The following is a 27,957-nucleotide window of genomic DNA, read 5'->3' as shown; positions in this document are numbered from 1 at the left end:
TCAATCGCTGTAGAGCTACCCGCGACAGGTGCGAACTCAAGGGATCCACTGCGCGGTCTGGTCCTCCCCATCGGGGCGTCGCACCCGAGCCAGGCCAGCTACCGGTGGATGCGCATCTGCTGAAAGTCCGAGATGGCCGTACGTCCCGGGCCACTCTGGCTATTGGGCCTGGCTCTGTGCGCGCTGGGAGGAGGCCACGGTCCGCGTCCCCCGCACACCTGTCCCCAGCGTCGCCTGGGAGCGCGCGAGCGCCGCGACATGCAGCGCGAAATCCTGGCAGTGCTCGGGCTACCCGGGAGACCCCGACCCCGTGCGCCACCCGCCGCTGCTCGGCAGCCAGCATCCGCGCCCCTCTTCATGTTGGACCTGTATCACGCCATGACCGATGACGACGACGGCGGGCCACCGCAGGCTCACTTGGGCCGTGCCGACCTGGTCATGAGCTTCGTCAACATGGGTGAGTGCAGGAAAGGCGTCAGGAATCCGGGTGGGGTGGGGTGGGGGGGAGGAAGAGGTGGCCGCCTGTCTGGGGATGATGCCCTCAGGTAATAGAAGGCCCCTAGGACAGGGAGCCATGGTTCAGTAAAACACGGAAAGGGGCGGAGAGAGGGGACGGCAGGGTGTCAAGATTGAAATGTCTGAGAGTTAGCACCGGTGCACAGGGTCTTCGCCCACCAAGGCACCCAGTAGTTGGGATCTGATGATGTCCTGGTCCCCTAGGTAGCACCGGAAGACAGTCCTGGGGAGACTGATGAGTAAACAGAGGCCGTGATGCTGTCGCAGTGATAAATGCAGCCCTGAAGAGAGGGACAAAGTTCAGTGTGGAAACCTGTGGTCATATCAAAGTGACCAGAGCTGACCTTCATGCCCGGACAGCAGGCTCTTTCTGTGCAGTAGGAAGTGGGTGGGTGGGGTGCAGTGTCAGGAGGTGGAGTGGACAGACTCAGACATGACTGTAGTCTTGTGGGCCTGGTCCCCAGTGGCTGGACCTTGGCCTGGCATGGAGTGTTCAGGTCAGTGAATGACCCAAGGGGCAGCTGTGAGTCCATTCTCCCAAGGAGCAGCTCCTTTCTCCAGGTATCTCTAGACATCAGGACCACTAGTCTTGTATTTTTTTTACTTACATGTATGAGTGTTTTACCTGTATGTAATGTCTGTGTGCCACATTCATGCCCAGTGCTGGCAAAGGCTAGCAGAGAGCATCGGATGCCCTAAAACTGGAGTCACAGACAGCTGTGAGTAGCCATGTGGGTGCTAGAAAATCAAACCCAGGTTCTCTAGACGATCCTAAGGATAGAGAGGCAGTTACAACCCCACATGTGATCTGCCCTCTAAGCAGAAAACAGTATCTAGATTCCTCCTGCCCCAGCGCTTTCAGTCCTGAGAGCACCTTTCCCCTGTGCTGTGCTCTACCCTACCTTGGCCACCACCAGCTATGGATGGGGAACAAAGGTTTGGGTGCCTTCTCTACCTGTCTTCAAGAAGGGGAACAAATGACTCCTGCACCATCTCTCCAGCTACATCCCCCCACTTTTAAACTTTTAGAGATGTTTTCTTTTGTGTATATGAGATTTTCCTGCCTGTATGTATGTGTACCAAGTGCATGCAGTGTCTCATGGGGGCAGACGAGGGTGTCAGATCCTCTGGGACTGGAGTCAAAGATTATAGGAAGTCACGAGCAGCGAGTGCTCCTGACTGCTGAGCCATCTCTCCAGCCCTAACTTCTAAAAGTCTGGGAGGTGCTTTCCCGGAGGTTTTCCTCACTGTGGGTCAGATTCCCACCTCTTTGCTGATGTTTGTGGCTACTGACCTGGGCAGGTTTGAATACCCAGCTTGAACTGAGACCAGAGAAAGGACCCTGGCACGGCCACTAGCCCTGCAAAGAGTATCTAATCCTAGCCACAGGTGACCATCAAGTCCCCACTGCCATTCCCCAGGGGACAGTGGGGAGGTACAGAGAGGCAAGGACTGCTCTGAAATAGCCCAGAAGACACTCGGATTGCCTAACTGTACCTCCAGTGCTCCGGTTGGTGATACTCCCTCCAAGATGGGGAGAGTTTTCAATAGGATGTGGGCAAAGGAATGTAGGAGACTGGACAGTATAGTGTGTGGGGTCCTCAGTCACTAATTTCCCTACCTGAAGGCAGGTATAGAGCACCCAAGCCTCTGTTCTGCATCCATAGCTGGTGCTGGCCAAGGTACGGTGGAACACAGCACGTTGGGAAGGCTGGTGTCTCTGACTGAAAGAGCTGGGACAGGAGGGATCTAGCTACTGTTTTCCTGCTTGGAGGGCAGGGTGGGGACTTAGGACAGCCCACATGTGGGGCCGTAACTCCCTCTCCATCCTTAGGACAGGCTGACCCAGGGCTTAGGACTAAGAACGAAGGATAGGCTTGCCCAAGAATGTCCCCAGAGGAGCTGTTGATCAGAATGAATCACCACCCAACCCATGTTCTGTACCCCACGCCCCTCCTCTGGTCAAAACATGCACAGCTCTGGTGGGAACTGTTGCTGTGACTAGACCAAGGCCCGCTGCTGCTGTGCAACCTTAGGGAAGTCCCTTGTTGTCTCTGAGCCTAAATCTGTTTTCTTTTTAAATGAAACTCCTAGGTCTGGCATGGTCTCTCTCTCTCTCTCTCTCTCTCTCTCTCTCTCTCTCTCTCTCTCACACACACACACACACACACACACACACACACACCTTTAATTATAGCACTGAGGAGGCAGAGGCAGGAAGAGCTCTATGAATTCCAAGTCAGCCAGAGCTACATGGCGAGCATAAATGGGACTCCTAGTGACCTGTCCTCAAGGTTATACAACTGACTGACTGAGGAACAGGAGCAGAAAAGCAGCCCCACTCCTTTTTCAGTGTTAACTAGGACATGGCCACTGCCTACCCCCCGTGTGACCCAGAACCAGGCCACTGCTGACCCCTAGCCCTTCCAGCTACAGCCCAGCCGTGCACATAAAGCAGTGAAATCTCTATGCGGCTACATGTGTTAAATTATGACTATACTCCTAACACTCAGGAGACTGAGGCAGGAGGATTGTCACAACTTCAAGGACAGCCTGGGCCACATCATATATGGAAAGCCAGCCAGGGGATCAGGGTAACAGCAAATCCTGTTGAAAGAAAGAGGCTGGGAGAAGAGGAAAATAAACTAGCCCTGTATGTCTGTGTCTTGTGTACACTGAAACCTAGAGGTGGACTTTAATTTTCTTTAAGACTAAGTCTCTCTGTAGCCCTGGCTGTCCTGGAACTCACTCTGTAGACCAGGCTGGCCTTGAACTCAGAGTCCTCTGAGTCCTGAGTAGGGATTGAAGGTGTGCACCACCACATCCATCTCAGAATGATTGCTTTCCTGGTGATTACCGGGCCCTGTGTGGTGATTTACATGTACCCAGGTGCTGTTCTGTTGGCTAGCCAGGCCGATCCTGAAGGTCAGAGCCCTGGAACCAGCAGGCCGCTGACAGCAGCAGCGGCATCAGTGGCCTCAAGGCTGTGACTGTGAGGAGCAGATGTGACAGCAGATTCCTGGCCCTGCTGTCCATCCCTGTGCCCAGAGAGTGGAGAGCCCTGAGCTAAGCGGGTACTCTCAGCACCAGACCCTGACTCAGACCCTCCCAGACCTGCCCTCGTCCCTGCTTGTCTCTGCCCGCGCGTCCTCCTCTCTGTGGTCTGTTCCTTCCAGGCATCTGCAGGGACAGTATCAGGAAAACAGATGCCTCCAGCCCTGATCATTGGGTCTGTTTCAGAGGAACCTGCTTGCTCCCTGCCCGGGCCCTGGCTGGGTGGCCTCAGGCCCTTGTCTTTCCCAAGGGTGGAAGGAGGCAGGAAGGACCAACTCTGCTCATGTCAGATGACTGTTCTGGATGGGGAAACTGAGGCACAAACAGCAGTAACAGGCAGGACCATAGTGGAGCCACCAGCACATGCATTGACCCCTTTCCCAGCCCAGGAGCTTTTATTCCCAAGGCCTCTGGTGGCCAAAGGCAGGGCAGCAATGAACTGTGGTGGCCGGATATTAAAGAGTAAGAGTGTGTGAGCATTGGAGACCCGGCTGAGGTCTCCTGCTGCCCCTGCCAACTCTGTGGCCGGAGATACTTTCTCATCAGAGACCTCAGGATCACTTCCTTTGGCTCTTACCCAGGGGATTCCTTCATTTCTTCACTCACTCACTCATTCATTCATCCATCCATTCATTCCTCCCACAAGTAGTCATGCAGTGCCTACTATGTGCCCTGAGGCCTGGCTCCTGGTTCCAGTTGTGGGGACAGTCATGCTGCCTGTGTCCCTTCAGAGGTAACCTTCTAGTGGGAGAGACAGAGAATGCACACACTGCCAAAAAGATGGTTGTCAGGGATGATACACACATACACACACACACACACACACACACACACACACACACACACACCAGCAGTGGATGAGAATGAGGATTTGCTCTTTTGGTCCTGGGGATTAGACTCAGGGCCTAGCACACACTAAGCAAGAGCTCCACCCTGAGCTCATCCCCTATCTCTTTTAAAAAGAGATTGATATTTATTACCTTTAATTGTACGTATGCAACTCTGTCTGCCTGTCTGTCTGTCTGTGGGTATGTGCACTTGAGTGTAGGCACTTGCAGAAGCCAGAGGTACCAGATCCCCCTAGAGTAATGAGGTTGTGAGCCATTTGACATTGGTGCTTAGAACTGAATAGAGTCTTGGAGAACAGCAAGTTTTCTGTACACTAAGCCATCTCTCCAGTCATGGTTTTCTTTCTTCTTTTCTTGGTCTTTCTTTTTTCTTTCTCTTTTCTTCCTTCCTTCCTTTCTTCCTATCCTTCCTTCCTTTCTTTCTTTCTTCCTTTCTTTCTTTTCTTTCTTGTGTGTGTGTATGTGTGTATGTGTGTGCATGCATTTGTGTGTATGTGTGTATGCACGTGTATGTATGTGTGCATGTGTGTATGTGTATACATGCATGTGCATGTGTGCATGTGAGTGTCTGTGTGTACATGTGCATGTACACGTAAGCATGCCCTGGACATCAGACTTGGGGTCTTTCCCTTCCTAAGCAAGTGTGCCTAGCACTGAGCTTCGCTCATGCCCACATCCATTTTGAGGAAAACCCACCCTGTTTGAAAAGAGATGGGCAAGATTTCCAGACACCTGACCTAGCCCAGCTCTTCCGTCCCTGACAGGCGAGCTCCTTCATGATGAGTCTCAGCCTGCATGGTGCATCTTCTAGGGTGCTTGCTTTCTCTGTCTGATGTAGGGCCACGGATAGCCCCTCTTTCTCCTTGTCCTTGGGAAGCAACCTAGAAATGTCCCAAATGGACTCTCCATGCCCCTCACCCCACCGTGTGCCACAACGGCTGTGTGTAGGTGCTCAGGACAGACTGGCAGAAGGGAAGGGGTCAGGGAGCACGAGAGCTGCATCAGGTAGGATGGACTCGGGCTGTCCCCATCCCTGTGGTGCCAGCAGTGAGCACATCTGTGAGTACCTCCTGACACCCCCAGTTCCATCAGACCAAGCAGGATGGTGACTTCCTTGAGGACAGAACATGTTGAGCGTCACCTCCACCCCAACATGCCACTGTTCAACGCCAGGTCCACTCGTTTCCGTGGCTGAGTCTGAAAGTTGGGATCACACTACCCTGAGCTCATATGGGACCTCTACAGAGAACCCCTTGTGGGCCTCAGTTTCCCTGCCTCAGAACCCCAATACTGAAGTCCTTCCCAGTTTTGACTCAAGCTTTGCCTACTCCCTGTCCACTGGTGAGGGTCTCTGTCAGAGTGAGTCACTGGGTAGGCAGGTAAGCGGGATGTGTCATCACGGACCACGTCCTTGAGTTTCTTCTGGAGGAATTGGTCCTTGCTCATATCTCCTGGGAATTATTTTTTACCTCGGCAGGCTTGATGTGGTCGCCTGTGCGGGTGTTCCCTTTTAATTTGGGGTCTGGAGCCAGCTGAGGACTGGACCGGTAATTATGTGTGTAGAGCCGTTTATGGAAACAGCCTGTGAAGAAAGCCAGTGCGGAGGGAGACTCAGCTGAAAATACCTCAGGAGTGAGGCTGGGCCTCACCACAGCGCTGAGGCTCCTGCTGGGAGAAATTCCTTCAGGTGCAGGATGCACGGGTCACCAACCCCAGGGCCCCACCCTCCTCTGAGATCCTACAGGAGTCCAGGGTGGGCCCCTCAGCCTTTGGTACCAGCAGCACAGAGCAGTTAGACCCCGCCCCTTTTCCTCAGGACCTAGGGAACCCATCCCCACCCTCAAGGACCCCATGAGGAAAGGAAGCAAATCTCACAGCAAGCGCAGACATCACAGTATCCAGTGGGGACTCACCGTGATATGGTCGCACGGACCAACAGCAGCACCCAGGAAGAGCAGAAGCTCACCCTCTGTCCATGGAACACAGGCTGCTGCAGGCGGCCCGCCCACCAGACACGTTCAGCTACTGCTCTAAAGAGCTACCGTCTAGAAAGGCAGCTAAGTCAGGGACAGAACCCACTGATACAAAGGGAGGGGACAGACCCATAGCCTGGTATGTAGAGAGGAGGGTCTTCAGTGGGACTGAGGGAAAAGAAAATGTGTCAGGCAGGAGAGAACCTAGGAAAATATAACCCTGAGAGGAGGCAGGCGTGAGTGGAGGGTCTCAGGCAAAAGGCACAGGAAGTTATGCTGTCTTGACTGAGGCAGGGCCTGAGACATGGGCCCCGAGGGGCTGTGACAGTTTGAAGGAAGACCTCACTCTTCTGCCAGCCACTCTGAGAAGGGGAGGATGACTTTTGAAGTACTTCTTCTGGTCAGAAGCAGGACAGATTTAGTTTGTCTGGGTGAATCTAACTTTGTCTAGGAGGGGGGAAAAAAGGCCAACATTTTGTGAGTGTCTTGCTGACCAACACAGGGTTTGGCATGTGGAGATCTAGTCTGGCTGGATGGGCACAGCGCCCCAGATGTAGACTGGCAGGATGTGGACACTGGTGTGGCCAGGGAAGCCACCTCCTGCCCACAGTAGGCCTTTTCCAAACTCATGGCATCTGGAGCTGGTTTTATCAGGGACTGGAGGAGGAGGCCGAGGGTTCTAGGATTGTTTTCTCAAAGCCTCAGGCAGTTTAGATGGTAAACTTGGCTTCCGGTTTACAGCTTTGCTGAGGGCAGAATGTCTGCCCTTGCCCCCGTCTCAGCTTTGTGGAGCTGCCTGTCCAGAGTCCTTGCTGGAAGCTCCATTCTCTCTCTCTCTCTCTCTCTCTCTCTCTCTCTCTCTCTCTCTCTGTGTGTGTGTGTGTGTGTGTGTGTGTGTGTGTGTGTGTTACATGTAGACCTGAGGTGGACATCAGTACCTTCTTCGATCACACACCACCTTATGTATTAACAGGGTCTCTCCCTGGACCCAGAGCTTGCTAATCCCAGCTTGTCTAACTAGCCACCTTTCTCCGAACTTCCTTTCTCTGCCTCATGGAATTGCAAGAAGCCATCGAGCCTGCCTGGCTGTCCTGTGGATTGTGGGGATCTGTACTCCAGTCTTCGTGTCTACAGTGGAAGAGATTTCGCACCGAGCCTCTCCCCAGACCCCATTGCTGGAAACTAGACATCACTCCCCAGATGGCAGCAGGGACGCCTCTGAGTGCCACAGGCTGTCCCAGAGTCAGCAACAATTGAACTAAATAGAACTCTTTCTAGGGCACAGGGTGTCTGGGATCAGTGTGCTGAGTTATTTGAGGTAAGGAACAGAGTGTCCTGCGAACAGCCTGGCTTTTCCGGCTGCTCTGTGGTCAGCTTGTGTACCACCGGATTCCAGCCATGCCAACTTCTTTAGGGTCCACACACACCACACAGACCCTGTGTTTTTCAGGGTTTCTCCGTTAGGGCAGCTTGCTTCTTCCTTCGCCTCTCTGAAGTTGGTTTCTTGTTGCTGTTGTTTTCAGTTAAATTTTTTCTTCGTTACTGGGGCTGGCGAGGTAGCTCAGCAGTTAAAAGCTCATGCTTCTCCTGAGTTCTACTCCCAGGACTCAGGTTGAGTGGCCACAGCCGCCTAGCTCCAGAGGATCGTACGCCCTCTTGTGGCACCCATGGGTACCTGCACTCACATGTGTGTACAGGTAAACACTTGCCACAGTGCCCATGTGGAGGTCAGAGGACAACTTTTGGTAGACTGTTCTCTCCTTCCACTGTGGGTTCTGAGATCAGACTGTGATCATTAGATTTGTATAGAAAGCCGACCTTTCTCATTGGCCTAGTTCTTTTTCTGCAATCTTGGACCACCCGGTTTTAAAATGGCACACGGGTTGTTAGGCTCCTGTGTAGACAAAGATTCTCTGAAGGAGCAACTTCACTTCCTTGAGGATCTTAGGCAATGTCTAGTCATTGTCAGTTGTTGCAGCCAGGGAAGAGGTCCATGTGAGCATCTGATTGGAGGCCGGGGATACTGCTCAAAAGCCTAGAGATACAGAGAAGGATGTTTACCACAAAGAATGCCCAGCCCAAATGTCACCCATGCCAAGCATAGATGCTTATGAAATGCAATGTCTGATGCTGCCTATGTGCAGTGTGTGTGTGTGTGTGTGTGGTGTGTCTGTATGTGTGTGTATTGTGTGTGTTGTATGGTAGAGTGTGGTATGTGTATTTGTGTTGTAAAGTATAGTGTGTGTGTTGTACGGTGTATGGGGGAGAGCATGGTGTGTGTGTGTGGTATGTGTTTGTGTGGTGTGATGTGGTGGTGTGGGGGATGTGGTGGTGTGGGTGCGTGTGTGTGCATGCATGCGTGCATGCGTGTGTGCGTGTGTTTAGAGATCAGGAAACCACCTTAGGTGGTATGGTTCCTTGGGAGCTCTCCACCCTGTTTTTTGAGGCAGAGCCTCTCCCCAGCTGGGAACTCTCTGATAAAGCTAGGTGAGCCTGGAAGATCTGCCTGTCTCCACCCTACACACACATACACACAGTGCTGAGGAGAAAAGACTTTCTCCATATGCCTAACTTGTTTTTGTTTTTTAATGTGGCTTCTGGAATGCAAACTTGAATGCTTCTCTCACTGTCCCTCAGGTCACTGAGAAAACCTTTCAGTGTTGGCTTCTGAGTACTCTTTTAAAAAAGATTTGATTTCCTTTTTTATGCATCAGTGTTTTGCCTGCATATATATCTGTCTATCGTGTGCACAGAGCCCGCAGAGGCCAGAAGAGGACATTAGATTCTCTAGAACTGGAGTTAGAGGCAGCTGTTACCCACCATGTGGGAGCTGGGAACTGACCATGGGTCCTCTGCAAAAGCAGCCAGTGCTCTAACCACTCAGCTGTCTCTCCAGCTCCCTGTGTTTTGTTCTTGAGCTTCTTCCCTAAGAATGTATGGTCGGGCTGGAGAGGTGGCTTCGTGGTTAAGAGCACTGACCGCTCTTCCAGAGGTTCTGAGTTCAAATCTCAGCAACCACGTGCAATGATCTGATGCTGTGAAGAGAGCAACAGTGTACTCATATATATAAATAATAAAATCGTCTTAAAAAGAATGACAAATTGTTCTAGTTTAAAATTACACACACACACACACACACACACACACACACACACACAAAACGTCATTGTAGCTCAGCCACCAATTTAATATACAGTTAGTTCAAATACTATGCTTTGGGCTTTGCTGTGTTTTGCAAATACTATGTTTTGGGTTTTTGCTCTTTTTAAAAGTATTTATTTACTTATTTCATGTATGTGAGTACACTGTAGCTGTCTTCAGACACACCAGAAGAAAGCATCAGATCTCACTACAGATGGTTGTGAGCCACCATGTGGTTGCTAGGAATTGAACTCAGGACCTCTGGTCCTCTTAACCGCTGAGCCATCTCTCCAGCCCGTGTTTGCTCTTTATTCCTGTATTTGAATTGGTTTTTCTTTCATATTTTGTGAAATCTCTATAACATGTATAATGGAGCCTTGCGATTGGTCTGATTTCCTTTCCCTCCCCCTGTATCCTGTCTCTGTTCGCTTTCAGCACTCAGTTTCTGGTTTTTGCTGGTTTTTTTTTTTTTTTTTTCATTTGTGGCTTGGCTTCCTAATTTAAAATATACTAGGACGTTGGGGCTGGGGATTTAGCTCAGTGGTAGAGCGCTTACCTAGGAAGCGCAAGGCCCTGGGTTCGGTCCCCAGCTCCGAAAAAAAGAACCAAAAAAAAATATATATATATATATATACTAGGACGTTAACTCGGTGGTTAAGACCATTTCCTCTGACCAGGAGGACCTAAGTTTGAATCCCTACCACCCATGCTAAAAGCTGACCATAGCTGTGTATGCTGCAACCCCAGCTTACAGGGAGGTGGGGACAGACAGATCCCTACAGCCCAGCCTGGCTGAACTGGGAAGTTTCCTTTTCAGTGAGAGGCCTTGTCTCCAGCACATATGGGGGAGAGCGATATCATAAGACATCGGCCACCCAGCTGTGACTTCCACATGTGTGCACACAGGCAGACACACACCTTCACACGCACACATCACACATGTGCATGCACATGTATGTGCATTAGTGTGTGTGTAGTGCATGTGTGCACACCATCTATATCAGATAAACAGTGTCCTGTCTACACTGCCTTGCTCTTTCTCCTGTCACGGCAGACTACAGACTAATGGCAATCTTAAGGGATTCTTCCAGCTGGGCGGCGTCCCACTGAGTGTTACTCAGTGCACAGCGCGTCTCCTAATGCCAGCTGAGTTGTTTCTGCTCTGTTGTGCTGCAGCCCCTGGACACCGCTCTTTGTGTATTTCTGTGACCGTCTCTGGGACATTTTCTTGGAAGTTGAATTTGGAAGTCAAAGATTTCCCAATTCGTCTCTGTTGTTACTAGACACCCACTAAAAGGATTACTCGTTTTTAACCAGCAAGGCTGAAGAGAGTTCTGGCCTTATTGGAAGGAAGTGGTTTTCAACCATGGTACATTTTGCCTCTTTGGGGGCCTTGGACAATATCTGGAGTCAATTTTGGTCTTTGCTACTGGAGAGGGAAGGCGGTCCTGCAAATGTAGGACATTGTTACAACACCCTACACTCGGGACAATGCCTGTGACACACCAGTCCAAAAAAGAGTCACAGGCACACATACACACTGAATGAATGAATGAAACCTAAAAATATGTTGACTAAGTGAGGTAGGTAATTTTTGTGGATATCACTAGGAAAATGAATGCAGAGATTGAAGGGATTAAAAAACAAATTACTTATTTTATGCATGTGCCTGAGTGCATACATATGTATCATGAGTGTGGAGGCTCTCTGGTCAGAAGAGGGTATCGTATCCACTGGAGTTGAAGTTATATACGGCGGTTGTGAGCTGACAAGTGAATACTAGGAACTGAACCGGGTTCTCTGCAAGAGCAGTAAATGCTTTTCACCTCAGCCATTTTGCCAGCAAAAATGAAGGACTTTACGGAGCTGTCAGAATTGTGAGAAGAAAATATCAAGCACTTTCCCCCAACATGCCTCAAAATGAGATTCTGGGACACACACACACACACACACACACACACACACACACACGCGCGCGCGCGTGCGCGCGCGCGCGCGCACACGCACACGCACACCCCGCCGACCCATTATTAATTGCAAAGAGAGGGAGATTCTGCTTGGAGACCTTGCTCCAAACATCAACTGTCCTCCTGGAGTCACCCAGAGAATTCCTGGCAGGCCATATCTGAGATGGTCAGGATGCAGGACAGTGGCCAGGAAATCAGCAGTGTGCCCCCCAGTCTATCTGAATCTTCCAGGGATCATACTTTCCCAGCATCACAGCCAGCAACAGGATTTTACTGGGAAAACCCAAGAAACCCTATCTCCAGGACATGCCCTTTCTACACCCAGGGGCCAGGAAGCACAGCAGGCATTTTATCCATTTTCCCTGAGTATCTGTCTTGCATTTGGCTAATTCCACCTCACTTTTATACCGCTGTTTCCATCGGCACATGGTGTCAGGCGGCTGTGATGGCGGGAGTCATGTTGGGAGCTAGGATTCCCGGGTCCCGTGCCCACGTGCATATAAAAGTCCAAAGTGCTCTGTCCCAGGCAGCACATTGTTGAGGGGCTGCCTCTTGGAATCTCAGCATCAAGACATCCTATGTGGGTCACACAGATCATTAAGGGAGGGTGGCCACAGAGCTCAGAGTCAGTCCCCAGATAAAACTCCCGAGATACACTTGTAGGCCTCAATGTGTCCAGAAGGAGGTGAGGAGGAAGATACGCCTGAGGGACCTTATCTGCCCATACCCTAATACAGGCAGCGGACATCAGGCCAGGTGCACAGCTGTGTAGCAGAGGAGCCTGAAACTGTGTGTAAGTACATAGGTAGAAAGGACCCCCCACCTCCCGATGCTCTCTGCCTACAGGGGAGGGACAAAACACCTGTAACCAGGAGTTACAGCTCCTGGCTTTCGGGTGGGCATGAGCTGTGTGCCCAGCATCTCCTGGTGCTGTGGGACACACTGTCCATTCCTCCCTCTCCTTCCACCTGCTCTGCCCAGATGTGGCTGACCCTTAGCTCTGACGAGCTCTGTACTCCATCCATCACTGGGCCGGGACTCCAGGGGGAGGAGGTGCTCCGGACATCTGCTTAGCCTGGTGCTTTTTAAGACCTGGCTTGCGGTCACTGAGCCCATAGCCACAGAGAGAAAAAAAATTTTTTTTTAAGACTGAAATGTATAATTAAAATCTCTGTTGGTTTTGGGGGAAGGTGCTAGGCGGCTCCCCACCCCTTCTTTCTGGAAACACAGATTTTTGGCATTCAAAAGGGACAAGAGGCTGGAGAGAAGCAACCCTAAATATCCTGCCCTGGCACATCCGTGCAGCTGGGCACCGGTTTTATTCCAAAACCTTGGGCATCGCTAGAGGGAGGCAAGGCCGGCCTCCGGCCCAAGCTTCTTGACAGCTGCCTCCCTAGACTCATATTATCCTTCCCTCGAGCAGGTTCTGCAGGGGCTCCCTTAGACTACATGGCTTCCACTGGCACAACCTTGCTTCCAGCCCTGGATCCCAGCCAAAGCCACTGCTTACACCCCACAGTCTGGGTCTCCAGACAATGGCCCTTTGCCTAGAGTATGTCTAGCCACTGCCAAGACACCTTGTCCATCAGTTCAGATGTCCCCTTTTCCTCTGGTTGCTGGCACTGTGTCCCTCTCCCTTCACTAAGGTCCTTCTGCTGCTGACCTTGGGATGCGGCCTGCACAGCCTCTCCCAGAACACTGAAGGAAACTCAAGCACAGCCCTACCAGACCAGCTCAGCTGTCAGGCAAGGGCAAGCCCTGGGAGGCCTCTGTCCCACTGAAATTCAGCCAATGATGTCCCTGTCCACAGGGCTTTTACCCTGGAATGGAACTGTTTCTCCACCTTGGACCAATGTCCATCTTGCCGATGGCCTGGGAGCTCTGAGAGGAGGCACTCTGTCCAGGGTCCAGGGCCGTGCTGAGCACTTCCTAAGTTTCCTACTACCACACCTTCAGGGACCTGGTGTGCACGCAGGGCAGACCACAAGCCTGTGTGTAGAGCAGGCACTGGCCCCACCCAGGCTGCTTGGGTCCTCCTCTGAGCACAAGCCATCCTGGCTCGTGGTGATGACCCACTCCCACTTTGTCTTCCAGTGGAGCGCGACCGTACCCTGGGCTACCAGGAGCCGCACTGGAAGGAATTCCACTTTGACTTAACCCAGATCCCTGCTGGTGAGGCTGTCACAGCCGCTGAGTTCCGGATATACAAAGAGCCCAGCACCCACCCGCCCAACACAACCCTCCACATCAGCATGTTTGAAGTGGTCCAGGAGCGCTCCAACAGGTACCATCCCTCTGCCCAGGTGCCCACCCCACCTCATAGCCTCATGGTCCAGTCTCCAGCAGGGGTCCAGTCCCGAGGGTGCATTTCCAAGAGAGGAAAGGGAAGCCTCCTAGGAGAGGGGCCTCAGACATGAGAAAGGGACTTGACCTGGAACTCCTGCCACCACTGTGGCTGTGGGGCCCTCACTAGGTCACAGCACGGAGCCACTGAGCCAGTGTCCCCATCAGCACCTGGACTCTGCAATACATCAAGGGTTGATTATCAGGGAAATGTGGCACCAAAGGAGGCCAGCCAGAGCCAAGCAGGAGAGAGGCTCTGAGATTGGTCCCCCAGGCAGGCACAAGATACAGGCAGCTGTGCCCGCCTCCCTCAGCCCTTGGTTAATTGTTCTTTCATGTCCACAGGGAGTCTGACTTGTTCTTTTTGGATCTTCAGACGCTCCGGTCTGGGGACGAGGGCTGGCTGGTGCTGGACATCACAGCAGCCAGTGACCGATGGCTGCTGAACCATAACAAGGACCTGGGACTCCGCCTCTATGTGGAAACCGAGGATGGTGAGGCTCCAGGACTTAGCAGGGAGCTGCCCCGGGGTCTTGGGAGGTGGTTCCAGCAGAGGCCATCAGGCCAGTACACAGAGCCCTCTCACTGGGGAGGACTTGAGCAGACTGGTGAGAGCCTGGACATGGGGAGGCCCCAGCCAGGAATGCCTTCTGTTCCCTCATACATAGCAACTGACCTCCTGAGAGCCAGGGTCCTCTCGGGGGTGGGGTGGGGAAGGGTCCTTCTCTCTGGGCAGCAGACCTCCACTCAGAGAGGTCTGTACGAGGAAGGAAGGGTGGGAGATCTGCATCCCAGGCTTTCTGAGCTCAGAGCCTGAGGTTTCACAGCCCTGCAGAGTTGTAACTCAGCACAGAAGCCTGTTTCCATGGATACAGAGGTTTATACGTCACTCACAGGGGTTTCCTGGGACATTTCCTTTATGTCAGGCAGGGAGGAGAAAAAGGACAACAGGGCAGGATCCTGGTCACTCTGGAGTCCTGGAGTTGATAACTTGGAAGGAGAGGGCAACGAGGTGGAAGGCAGGGATCCCTCTGAGTTAGGGAAAAGTGACAAGGTGCTTGGAGAGTTTAGAGGACTTTAACAGCAGGGACTTCAGCCCCTCCAGGAGGGGATGCTAACCGGGCTCTGCCCCACCCCCACCCCTGCTTCCGGGCAGCTCTCTTGAGTACAGTGGAGCCCGGCACTCACTGCCAGTTGTCAGCAGCATTACATGGGTTTGGAGTGTCTTTCCAAGGCTCTTGAGACGCAGGCTAGGCAGCAAGGATGGCCAAGGGTGTCCTCAGCAGAGTGAGACTATGGCCATCCCTGTCAGTGTCCTCCTCCCTGCTCTATGACGCAGCGCAGAGGTAATGTGCGTTGCTCTCACAAGGTGCACCTGGCCTTTCCCTCTCTGTCCCGGAGCTGGGAGCCCGGTGGCTCGCGGACGATGGCGGCGCTGAGGCTTCTGGCCTGGGCGTTCTCACGCCGGGTCTCTGCTCACCGCCCACGGCCCACGTTGCCCCACCACCTAATCCGCCACTATCCTACGACCCGCTGCGGGAAAGTTAAATTCTACACGGACCCGGTGAAGGCGGTGGAGGGCATCAAGGACGGGGCGAGCGTCATGCTCGGGGGCTTCGGGCTCTGCGGCATCCCGGAGAACCTGATTGGTGCGCTGAAGACCAAGGGCGTGAAGGACCTGAAGATCATCAGCAGCAACGTGGGCGTGGACGACTTCGGCCTGGGCATTTTGCTGGCCTCTAAGCAGGTCAGGCGCGTGGTGTGCTCCTACCTGGGGGAGAACAAGCTCTGTGAGCAGCTCTACCTAGCGGGGAAGCTGGAGCTGGAGATGACGCCGCAGGGAACCCTGGCAGAGCGCATCCGCGCGGGTGGCACGGGCGTGCCCGCCTTCTACACGCCCACTGGCTACGGCACGCAGGTGCAGGAAGGGGGCGTCCCGATTCGGTACTCTCCCGAAGGCCACCTGATTACTCTAAGTCAGCCGCGGGAAGTGCGCGAGTTCGAGGGCCAACACCACCTGCTGGAGCGCGCTATCCGCGCTGACTTCGCCCTGATCAAGGGCTGGAAGGCTGACCGCTCGGGCAATGTGATCTTCAGGGGCAGCGCGCGCAACTTCAACGTGCCCATGTGCAAGGCCGCGGACATCTCGGTGGTGGAGGTGGAGGAGATCGTGGACGTGGGTACTTTCGCCCCGGAGGACATCCACATCCCCAACATTTACGTGAAACGCGTGATCAAGGGGCCGAGGTTCGAGAAGCGCATAGAGCGCCTGACCACACGTGACAGCCCGCCCGCACCCGGGAGCAAAGACCAGGACCCTAAAAGGACGCGCATCATCAAGCGCGCGGCTCTCGAGTTCAAGGACGGCATGTATGCCAATCTGGGCATCGGGATCCCTGTCTTGGCCAGCAACTACATCAGCCCCAAGATGACCGTCTACCTGCACAGTGAAAACGGGATCCTGGGCTTGGGCCCGTTCCCTTTGAAAAAGGAAGTAGATCCCGACATCATCAACGCGGGCAAGCAGACAGTGACGGTGATTCCCGGGGGCTGTTTCTTCGCCAGCGATGACTCTTTTGCCATGATCCGCGGCGGACACATCCAACTGACCATGCTAGGTGCCATGCAAGTTTCTAAATACGGCGACCTGGCCAACTGGATGGTGCCAGGCAAGAAGGTGAAGGGCATGGGCGGGGCCATGGACTTGGTGTCTAGTAAGAAAACCAAAGTGGTGGTCACCATGGAGCACTGCACCAAGACAAAGCAGCCCAAAATCTTAGAGAAATGCACCATGCCGCTGACTGGCAAGTCCTGCGTCGACCTCATCATCACAGAGAAAGCGGTGTTTGAAGTGGATCGGAGTAAGGGACTGAAGCTCGTGGAGCTGTGGGAGGGCTCGTCGTTGGACGAGGTCAAGGCCACCACTGGCTGTTCGTTTAAGGTGTGCCCCAACCTCAAGCCCATGCAGCAGATTAAATCTGATGCTTGAGGAGCTCTCCAGGGACGATTTGCGAGTTAGTGACAACTGGACATCCTCAGCAGCACCTGACCACTGTGACACACTGGCTCCTCACTCTGGCATCCTGCTGCTAGATGGTATCTATCAAGAGCCATGTGATTTTAATTAAAAACCCTAACCTGCACCTGTGTGTCCTGTCCCTCCCTAACTAAAGCCTTCTGATCAAACCACTGAGAACACTGGGCCCCCTCTCCCACTTTGTGACATTCGTATACACAGCTCCAGAGGGTTCCCTGAGAGGTCTCAACACCAGTGCTGCCCTTCATAACTGAGTCACAAAACATGGAGAAAGCCATGGGGCTGGAAGACATCCTACCCAGAGTGCACCTGGTGCCACTTTACTGCTGCCACGAAATGCAGAACTGTGGACCCCGATCAGGAGGCGGAACCTCCATTTCCTCCCTCAGGATTGTCTTCTCAGGTGCTTGTTTCTGTCCTTAATTTTGTTCCCCTGAATCCTGCCTGCACCCAACTTCCTCCCGGGAGCTGTTTGTGTGTCCCGAGAAAGGAGGCAGGTGTGTTTCCTGTTGGGTCAGACTTTGGGAAGATGGTCAGTGCTGGTACTCCACCTGGAAGACCCACTATGCACTGACAGTCCCAGTGTGTGTGGGAGGAAGCTGGGCCTTAGCACAGGTGGAGTCCAAAACCTGAGCAATGGCATTGATGGGCTTGCCTGAAGTGCAGTATCCACTATTGCCTATGCCACACTGACATTCTCTTCCAGAAGTCCGGCTGGCCTGACTTCCTGACCCCAGTGTCGCAACTCTGGGATCTGTCCTTCTGCATCTGTGAGCTCGAAACTAAAATGAGAAAAGCGTGTGTGTGTGTGTGTGTGTGTGTGTGTGTGTGTGTGTGTGTGTGTGCGCGCGCGCGCGCACACACACTGAGAAAGCATTCACCACCCCCTCATGTGTTTCTCTCCAGCCTGGTGCCCACTACTAGTTGGGGTCCAATCTAATGATGGGGCACAAGGAGCAAAGCTGGTAGGGCAAGTGCACTCTGGCCTGGCCAAGGAGCAGCTTCTCCAGGTCTCTCAGAAACAGAACTCTGAGAAGAGAAGCCTTGGTCCCTCTGAGCCTCTGTCCCACCCTCCCTCCGGCCTCTGCCTTGTGCTGGGCAGGGTAGGAGTCGCCATGTCTGCAGCTGCTCTTCCAGGCATTGAATAGTTCGTCTTCAGTGGGTCTTAACTTGTGAACCTGTAAAATGGGAACCTTGGCTTAGCTGCACCCATGGGCTCTCAGTCCGGCTCACCTTACCTTGAGAACCTCCAAATGTCCCCAGCCCACACAGCAACTCCCCACTCTGGCTCTGAGGAGTTCAGTCAGGGGCTGCTCTGAAGCAGTTCTGTGTGCACTGATGCACTGATGCCTGGAGCACTGATGGCCTCTGTCCCCAGCAGCCATGGCTCTAGGTCTTCACAGTAAGTAACAGGGACTCAGGGCCTGCCCTGGGTCCAAGCCTGCCCCTTGTGTCATTTGTGACTTTCAAGGCCCTTCCTGCTCACAGCTGCTCTGTCCTCCCAGTGTGTGGCCCCGAGGCCCTCCCCAGCTCTCCCTCTGTGCCTGAGACTCTGCCTGCTCACAGCACCTGCTCCCCGCCATCTTCACTCTGCACCCCATCCTTCCTGCCTGCCTCATCCACATCTCTTCTGGGGGGCACAGTGCAGCCCCCACATTCGTTGGTGGCAGGTGAGGTCATAGGTCGAAGGTTGAGTTGATGAGTTTTCCTTTCACGTGGCTGGCGAACACCTGGTGCGGAGCCCAGCTGCTTGAAGGGCTCACCCTTGAGTGGACTTTCCCCAACAGGCCGACAGTGGCCTTGACCTCAGTGGATTAGGGAGAGCCTGGTAGAGTGCAAGCCGTGTAAACAGACTTGAGTGCGCATGCACATATGCATGTGTTTTGTTTCATCCTGGATTTGTGTTGGGGTCGTACCTAGGGCTTCATACTGACCAAGCAGGCGCTCTCCCACCGAGCTGTGGCCTCAGCCCTTTGGGTTCTTTTCCACTTCTTCCAGCACGGGTAGTGGAATCCAGGGCCTTGAGCTCACTAAGCAAGAACCTTTCCTCTGAGCCGCATCAGCGCCTGAGATTTCATATGAGGATGTATGCATGTATGTGTGCATTGGCGCTTGTAACAAGCCAGCTGAACAACCTCGCTGTGTTAGTGACACAGAACGTGAGCGTCGTCGGGCTTTGGTGTGAGGAATCTCACACGGGCACAGAGGGAAATGGTTCCCAGTCCTGTTATGACACCAGAAGGGAACCTGACTGCAGATGGGAGGTGAAACCCCCAAAGTGAGCTGCTGCATGCGAGTGGGTATTCTGGAGACCAATTCTAACAACGGGGAAGGTTTGTAATGCTAAGGACTTTTGTAACTTAAACTAGCAGAACAGAAGTAGTCCAGGATGGCAGACGAGAGTTCTGGAGTCTGACAGGGAGTTTATGGCTGATCAAAGGGTTTTTGTTTGTTTTATCCTTCTGTGGTTGTTACCCTGCTTGCCTGGGTTCTTTTGGTTGATCCAGTTTGTATTTTTAAGTTTTAATTGTTTGTTTGGTTGATGTTTTCTTTTTTTTTTTTAAGATTTTATTTATTTTATATATGTAAGTACATTGTCACTATCTTCAGACACACCAGAAAAGGGCATTGGATCCCATTACAGATGGTTGTGAGCCACCATGTGGTTGCTGGGAATTGAACTCAGGACCTCTGGAAGAGCAGTAAGAGCTCTTCACCACTGAGCCATCTCTCCAGCCCCCAGGTTGATGTTTTCTTAACTCGCCTATGCATCCCATGCCGTCCTCGAGTTCTCAGAGATCCACCTGCTTCTGCCTCCTGAGCGCTGGAATCAAAGGCGTGTTTTACCAGGCCACACCTTTGGGGTTTTTTTGGCTTTTGGGTAGACCAGGCTGACCTCAAATTCAGTAAGTAGAGTAGAATAACATTGTGTTCCTCCTGCTTCCTCTGGATTTGTAGGCTGGGCCACCATGCCAGCATAATAGAGTGCTTCTGCATTTACAAAGGACAAGGGACACCAACAGGGCCCACCAGCAAAGCCAGAGCTAGTGATGGAGGCTGCTCTCCTGGGCCTACTGTGCTGTGGAGGCATCTACTGTCCTTAGTGGATCTGGGTGAAATCCCCCTGTCTAGGCTCCACTCTTCCTGTGGACAGGGCTCTGGTCTGACTCCCTGAAGCCCCCTCCTTTGTTTGAAGCCATTGGCTGACCCAGTGAGCACACTTGGCAGTGGAATGAGCAGGATGTGAACTGAACCCCCGACTTTGTGGCTTCTCTGACTTCTGTCCCTGTTCTGCCTGGGGCCTTGGTTGTAGGAATCAGAGAGGCAGTGAATGCTCTACCCTTGGATGAACAAGCTTGCTGTGCTGGGAGAATAAGTCCAAGGTTTGACCTCGCAGAAGCTGCTATGACCTGATATGTCATGAACCACACATCCTAATCCCCAGAAAATGCAGGCTGATAGGGCCAGGGTGTTCGTTAGATCACTGGACCAAGGGAGCCCCAGACCTGAGCATCACACCAGCAGTGGTCATTTCTGAGTGACTGTGACCCGTGGTCCATAAACAATAAAATATGGACTAGATGGTGACGAACACCTTTAATCCCAGCACTCAGGAGGCAGAGGCAGGAGGATCTCTGAATTCAAGGCCAGCCTGGTCTACACACTGTGTTCCAGGACAGCCAGGGATACACAGAGAAACCCTGTCTTGAAACTGACCCCTACCCTGCCCTCTCAACCCCCACCCCAAAAAAGATATATGGGGTTATCGTAAGGACCAGCTGAGGAAGTTAGTAGGTGAAATTCTGACTCCTGTCAAATATTTCTCAAGTCTCTCAGGTTATCTCCAGTAGAGATGCCTGGGTCTATGGAGGTCCCTGTCCCTGCCACCTCAGACCTGCTGGCCAGAGTGCTTAGATTGGTCTCTGGATAAGGACACAGGTTCATAGGTGCCATGCCACCACCCACAAGTCAAATCCCCCCACCTCCCTCTCTGTTGTCTCTGTCTCTGTCTCCGTCTCCCAGGGCACAGCCTGGATCCTGGCCTGGCTGGTCTGCTTGGACAAACAGCACCACGCTCCAGACAGCCTTTCATGGTCACCTTCTTCAGAGCCAGCTCGAGTCCTGTGCGGACCCCTCGGGCAGTGAGACCGCTGAAGAGGAGGCAGCCAAAGAAAACAAACGAGCTTCCACATCCCAACAAACTCCCAGGGATCTTTGGTGAGGGTGGGGTTGAGCCTTGTCAGAGGCCCCTTTAAAAGTGGTAGCCTTCCTAAAGATCTGGTTGGAGCCCCTTGCCCCTTAGTGTGCCTGGCAGTGAGGGTGGGCTACAGCCAACAGTCTGCAGAGGAAAACGGACACACTGTGTGTGCTCTGGGGTCCTGTTGGCGTGTTCACTTGAGTGTCTGGAGGCTTCCCAGGCAGCAAGGGGAGAGATCTTGCTGAACACAGCCACAGCCTGTGGTGACGGAGCCACAAAAGGACGGTGGAGCTGGGTCCCGGCAAGAGCAGGGATCCAGAAGTGGAACTTGTGATTCCAGTGGTTCAAGTTTCCTACTGTCCTTCATTGTAGATGTGTCTGTCACATCACCACTGGAGTACCCATGACCACTCTGTAGGGCAGGCCCCCTGAATAGGCTGTGCCTTCTTGTCCCTGCAGATGATGGCCACGGTTCCCGAGGCAGAGAGGTTTGCCGCAGACACGAGCTGTACGTCAGCTTCCGTGACCTCGGCTGGCTGGTAATTTCTGCCTTTCCTCTGCCTGCCTCCTGCAGACCCTGGGGTCTCCAGGGTGGGGTTGGGGTTATTGTGCCTTTATTGTGTATAAAAGCCATGAAAACGAAGGCAGTTTGCTTGTGCTCTACCCAGTAAGCCACCAGCACTACAACAGGGAAACTGAGGCTGGGTGGGCAGGGCCTCTGGGCTCTTCCTGCTACAGCTGCTGCAGGAGGCATAGGGGCAGCAGTGGAGGAGGCTGCAGGGGAGGGGGAGGTGTGAAGGGCAGAGCTCGGGTCCAGCCTCACCTACTGAGGGCGCTGGGGGGGATGAGAGTACACAGCCTCAGGCCATCCTGTGATGGGCGTGCCAATGGTCTTGGAAGGACACATTGATAGTACTCCCCCTTTCCCACCCACAGGACTGGGTCATCGCCCCCCAGGGCTACTCCGCCTATTACTGTGAGGGAGAGTGTGCTTTCCCACTGGACTCCTGTATGAATGCCACCAACCATGCCATCTTGCAGTCTCTGGTCAGTACCACAGTGGCCTGCTGGGACAGGTGCGGCGGGGGCGAGGAGTGTGGTAGGAAAAGCAGCAAAGAGGAACTTTCTAGGCAAATGCAGCTAGAGATTGATCCTGAACCTCGGTAAGAGTTGTTGGTATGTGGCATCTATGTGCAGACAGCAGAGCACACATGCACGGCACGGGCACAACAGGGAGCCCATGGATCGGTATAGGACCCACGTTGACATGCCACAGCCTGTGGTCATATTGAGGCATACCTACAACACACGGGCATCCCACAGGGACCTGTGTGACCTGGTGTACAAGTACAAAATGGACCAGTAGATCTGATCCCCTGGCGTGCACCTATGCTCACCCGTCCTGCCTGGTAGGTAGGCCTCCCTTGGCTCTGTTCTTCGGGGCCTTGGTCATTCCGAATGCCTTCCCCTCTTATATCCCAGGCCAAATTAAGACTCAGTATGTAGCTAAGGATGACTTTGAACTTCTGCTCCCCCACCTCTGGTCCAGAGTGCTGGGATTATTTATGTGCAACATCTATGCCCAGTTTATGTGATGCTGTGGGTCCAATCTGGGGCTTTCTGCGCAGTAAACAGGCACATAGCCGACTGAGATTGGTCCAGAACTCCACCCCTGCTGCTCTCTCTGACTCCACCTCTTTCCTGACTGTTCTGTTGGGGTAGCACTGGTAAGCCTTAGCCTCTGGGCCGTGTTCAGTTAGGAAGCAGGTTCTAGCAGAAGCTACACTGCGGCCTGTATTGGAAGGCATTTGTGCTTGCTGACTCCGGTATTGGGACCTTCTAGAACTTTTTCCTGATGTCCTGGGGTCCTGGGGTCCCAGAGCTTTCTGTTTACCTAGCAAGAGTTTATGTCAAGTGAGCCCCAGAGTGAGCATCATGAATTAAAAAGATCTGCCTTGAGCCTTCACTGTGGCCACTGGCGTTTGCTGGACACCTGGAGCCACTGTCCTGCGGGGAGCAGCCAAGGGTGACAGTGAGATAAGCAGTCATCAGTCCCCAAGTAAGAGAGGCCCCTGGTGATGAGTGCACCTGAGTCTCTGGGTCCAGTCTTCTCCCCACTTTGCTCTGGCCTCTGTTCCCCTGTTGACAATGGCCTGGCTAAAGTGCTCATGACCTGACCCAGCAGTAGACAGGACGATCTCTGTCCCCTGGGAGGCTGTGGTAAGCAAAGCAACAGTGAGCAAGAGGAGGACCATGTGTTCTAGGGTAAAGGTGCCGATTGGTGACTTCTGCACCAGGAACATCCAGGGCAGCAATTGAAGGAAGAAAATCAGCCAGGGCAGTGGTGGCGCATGCCTTTAATCTCGGCACTCAAGAGGCAGAGACAGGGTCTACAGAGTGAGTTCCAGGACAGCCAGGGCTACACAGTGAGACCCTGACTCAAACCAAACCGAACCAAGGCAAACAATAACAATGACAACACACAGATGGCCCCAGGCAAACTGTGAATTAGTTTTGTGGATGCTGAGTGAATGAACGGCTTTCTCCACGGTATCACCTGACGAAGTCTAGGACTGTGGCAAGCTTAAGACGGAGTGTCCTATGGTAGCAACACCCCTCTCTCCAACCACAGAAATGGCCCCTTCTAGATTTCAGCCATTTCAGCCATGCCCCCTCCTCCAACACAGACACACTTAACAGCTAGCATCTCCTAGCTATGTCACGTAAGGTTGTACCTGGTTAGTGTGGAGCAGTTGCCCCCAGGTCCCAGTCTGGCTGGCTGTATGTCACCCCGGAGGGCTGTCCTTCCTCCAGGGCCTCAGTGAAGCTGCTGCCCTGTGCTAGCCCAGTCATAGCTGGGCTGCAGTGCGAAGCCTGTGAAAGGGTGCCCATCAGACTGTTTCCTGTAGACCCCACTCCCAGGACTAGGGAAGCCTAGTGGAGGCTCTCGAGAGCTGAACACACACACACACAGGGAGGAGGTAGGTTCTTGTTCCCTCCAGCCTCCCCTCTGGTGGGGACCCTGAGAGGAGTCCAGTTTGAACTTCAGCTGCCCCTGTCAGGCCTCAGAGTGAGCATGTCTCGAGGCCGAAAACAGTTACTCACTGAGGCTTTTGGGGGGGGGGGGGCAAAAGTTGCTTCAGAGATGGGTGAATGGATTAGCGCCTGCTCCAAACCCAGTAGCACTGAGATGTCCCGTGGGAACCCCTGAAATCTCTATTGATTACAGAGACAGCCTTGCCTCAGAAGTTACGAGGCTGAGCTCCATCCAGTGGGACGGCATTCCAGAACTTACACATTGCTTCCATGAGCATTGTAACTCATTTTGCAGAGTGTGACACACACACACCATACACACACACACCACACACACACACATACCACACACTACACACACACACATACACCCCACACCACACACACATACACACACACACCACACCACACACACACAACATACACAACATACCCACACACACACACATACACACACACCCCACACCCCACACATACACACACACCACACCCCACACATATACACACACACCACACACATACACACACACATACACACACACACCACACCACACACACACACCACACCACACACACACAACATACACAACATACCCACACACACACACATACACACACACATCCCACACCCCACACATACACACACACCACACCCCACACACACACACACACCACACACACACACACACACCACACACACACACACACCACACACACACACGCACACTCCACACACACACGCACACTCACACACACACACACCACACACACACCACACACACACACACACCACACACACACACACGCACACTCCACACACACATGCACACTCACAGCTCTATACCTGTTGGGAATGTAGTAGAGCACAGAGCAGGGTGGGGTAGTGAGGGCCCAGAAGAAGCACTCATGGGCTCTCAGGGCTCTGGTGCAGCAGGGTTGCCTGTTTCTGGGCAGAATCACATACGGCTATGGACCGGGAGCTGAGAATGCCTGTGGCCTTGTGTGTTAGGGTGCCTGGCCTATGCTCTGAGCCCAGTGGGGAGGACAAATTACAATGAGGGACCTACTTTATCCTGAGGTGGAGAGCGACATTGGGCCAGTGAGGACTCGGACCTTCTGGACAGGAAGCAAGCGAGAGCTAGGGCTGCTGGGTAGATCTTTGGGGAGGACACCAGGTTCACACCCTTGCCTGCATCCCCTCCCTCCCTGCCAGGTGCACCTGATGAAACCAGATGTCGTCCCCAAGGCATGCTGTGCTCCCACCAAACTGAGTGCCACCTCTGTGCTCTACTATGACAGCAGCAACAATGTCATCCTGCGGAAGCACCGCAACATGGTGGTCAAGGCCTGCGGCTGCCACTGAGGCCCTGCCCGGCATCCTGCTTCTACGACGGTACCATCTGGTCAGGCCCCTCTCCAGAGGCAGGAAACCCTCTTATGTTATCATAGCTCAGACAGGGACAACGGGAGGCCATCACTTCCCCTGGCCACTTCCTGCTAAATTTTTGGTCCTTTCCCAGTCCCCCTGTCCTCTTCATGGGGTTTGTGGGCTATCGCCCTCCCCTCTCCATCCCCCTACCCCAAGCATAGACCGAATGCACACAGAATCCCAGAGCTGTGCTGACTGAGAGGTCTGGGGTCGGTGCTGAAGACCCACATGAGGAAGACTCGTCCTTGGCCATCCTCAGTCCACAGTTGCAAACTCTGGACGGTCTAAGAAGGCTCTGAAATTTGAAACTGGCTGATCTGGGCTCTGCACCACTCATTATGGTGGTCAGGGCATTTGTAGGTATAACGGACACACACATCAGTGTATTGCTGTACTCCTTGAAATCAGAGCAATCCTGTTATAAAAAGAATCAGAGCCAGGTATAACGGTGCATGACATTAATCCCAGCACTAGAGAGATGGAGACAGGAGGATCTCTGTGAGTTCAAGGCCACATAGGAAGATCTTGTCTCAGGGGAGAAAAAAGGAAGAAAAAGAAAGAATAACCGTCTGCTGGTTTACAGTAATGGTGAGAGGGATATTTCATGATGTGTCCTGGGCCTATAAGCAATGGACTCTAGGAGCTTCCAGTTCCCTCTACCACTGCTGCCATGCTGACCAGCTCGGGGCTGGGCATGGGGACAAAATGAACCCTCAGCAGAAGCAAGAACACAAATGAAGAGGCTGGTCCAGGCTGGCACACAGTAGGTGCCACTTCTTTGACTTAGCTGACGGCCTGCACCACTGATCTCCCTCTAAATGTCCCACGCTGCGCTGGACAAGCCCTTGACATACATCCTCAGCACGGACCTGCGGATAGCCACTCAGCTACTCAGAGGAGAGGGCCTGGCTTTCCTCTTTCTCTGAGAAGATCGATCTGTCCCACCCAGGGCACCATGACAGTCTTCCAGCCAGGCGTGGGGAGAGGGGAGGAGTGTCGGCGTTTGCTTATGTCTGAGAACTAAGAACAGGTTGGTCACCAAGCTGGCGTCGCCCTGGGGGCCCAGCAGCTCCATCCTGTTTCTGGGACCTGTGAGTCAAAGAAAAGGCCCCTGTCCCAGGGGACTGACAGGTGGTAATTAGGCTGCGTTGGGTGGGGAGGCTCGGAAACCACTGCTCTCCTTGGGGCAGCCGCTGGGAGCTGGAGCGTTTATTTGATTTCTGACTTGCTAAGCCTGTAATTTACCTGCGGGAACAGAGTCCAGCTGCCCAAACGGTGTCATTAAGAGCAGGTCCTGGACTCATCCCCATCTAGAGACACACCCAGCGGAGGTGGACCCACCCAGGTGCCCAGGGATGCACCTCTATGGAGTTCATATTCTTCACCCCTAGTTGGGCCCCAGGGAGGGCAGGACTAGGAGCCAGAGTGAGGCTGGGGCCTTGCCACAGGCAGCAGCTTACCCCATCCCCGGCCTGGGAGGGTTTCCTGTGTGAGGCCAGAGAAGGCAACCTTCCATGTACACAAAGTATGGGCCCAGAATATCTGGAAGATACTGAATTCCCCAAAAGCTTCAAGCTTCTAGGGGCCGGAGGGATGGTTTAACACTTAAGAGAACTGGCTGCTCTTCCAGAGGACCAGGATTTGATTCCCAGCACCCACACGGCAGCTCACAACTGTCTATGACTTCAGTTCCAGAGGATCCAGTGCCCTCTTCTGGCTTCCAGTAGCCCCTGCATGTATGTGCACAGACATACATGCAAGCAAAACACTCACATACATAAAAATAAAAGTAAACCTTAAAAAAAAAAAAACTTTGGGCCTCAAACACAGGCTGGCTGGGATCGCACAAGGCATTAGCCTGAATGTCAGGATACTGACTTTCTTAGTGTCTGGACAAATTACCTTTCTTATCCAAGCCTAAGTGCCCCATCTGTAGCATGAGTTGTCTTTCTGTTATTCTAACAAAACACCGGAGACAATCCATTTGACACAGGTTTATTTTTCTGATGGTTTCAACAGTCTGTGGTTAGGTGGCCCCACGGCTTTTGGCTGGTGGTGAGGCAACAAATTGTGGCAAAGGGCACGGTGGACAAAGCCAATCATCTCATGGTGGACCAGAAGGGGAAGAAAAGAAAAAGAGCAGACTGATCCCAGTCTCTCCTTCAATAGTGCATCCCCCATGACCAAAAACCACTTCCTTCACGGCAGCTGCCTGCTGCCAGCACCATACCTGGGACTAAGCCTCAAATACACAGGCTGTGGGGACGTCCTTTTCCTTGGGAACAGTGGTTCCTGTTGTTGTTCCAAAGGTTCTTCCAACCAGGAGACTTGCTGCCTCTCCAGCTCTCTCTCGAAGGCATGGCCATGGGACTCACAAGCCTCACAAGCTTATCCAATAAATTTCCCAGCACTGAA

At 53.2% G+C, this 27,957-nt stretch overlaps 2 protein-coding genes across 3 annotated transcripts; both read left to right on the top strand.

Annotated features, from left to right (window-relative positions):
* Positions 1-17: 17 nt before the first annotated feature.
* Positions 18-27,957, top strand: Bmp8a (bone morphogenetic protein 8a). 2 transcript variants are annotated; one of them, NM_001109432.1, is made up of 7 exons: positions 18-457; positions 13,594-13,783; positions 14,188-14,336; positions 20,903-21,097; positions 21,537-21,616; positions 22,014-22,124; positions 25,327-26,080. In NM_001109432.1, exons 1-7 carry the CDS (start codon positions 133-135, stop codon positions 25,474-25,476), a joined length of 1,200 nt encoding a protein of 399 aa, NP_001102902.1. In that variant the 5' UTR covers positions 18-132; the 3' UTR covers positions 25,477-26,080. The 2 variants fall into 2 exon arrangements, with proteins under 2 accessions (NP_001102902.1, XP_038966694.1); XM_039110766.2 differs by lacking the exons at positions 18-457; positions 13,594-13,783; positions 14,188-14,336 and adding an exon at positions 17,127-17,282 and having other exon boundaries at positions 25,327-27,957.
* Positions 15,227-16,985, top strand: Oxct2a (3-oxoacid CoA transferase 2A). Its single transcript, NM_001408788.1, has one exon. The coding sequence runs from the start codon at positions 15,269-15,271 to the stop codon at positions 16,829-16,831; it is 1,563 nt and encodes a 520-aa protein (NP_001395717.1). The 5' UTR covers positions 15,227-15,268; the 3' UTR covers positions 16,832-16,985.

Source organism: Rattus norvegicus, chromosome 5, assembly GCF_036323735.1.
Source record: "Rattus norvegicus strain BN/NHsdMcwi chromosome 5, GRCr8, whole genome shotgun sequence".
NCBI classification, from domain to species: domain Eukaryota; kingdom Metazoa; phylum Chordata; class Mammalia; order Rodentia; family Muridae; genus Rattus; species Rattus norvegicus.
Note: the sequence above shows the minus strand (reverse complement) of the source record. Positions and strands in the feature narration are given on the sequence as shown.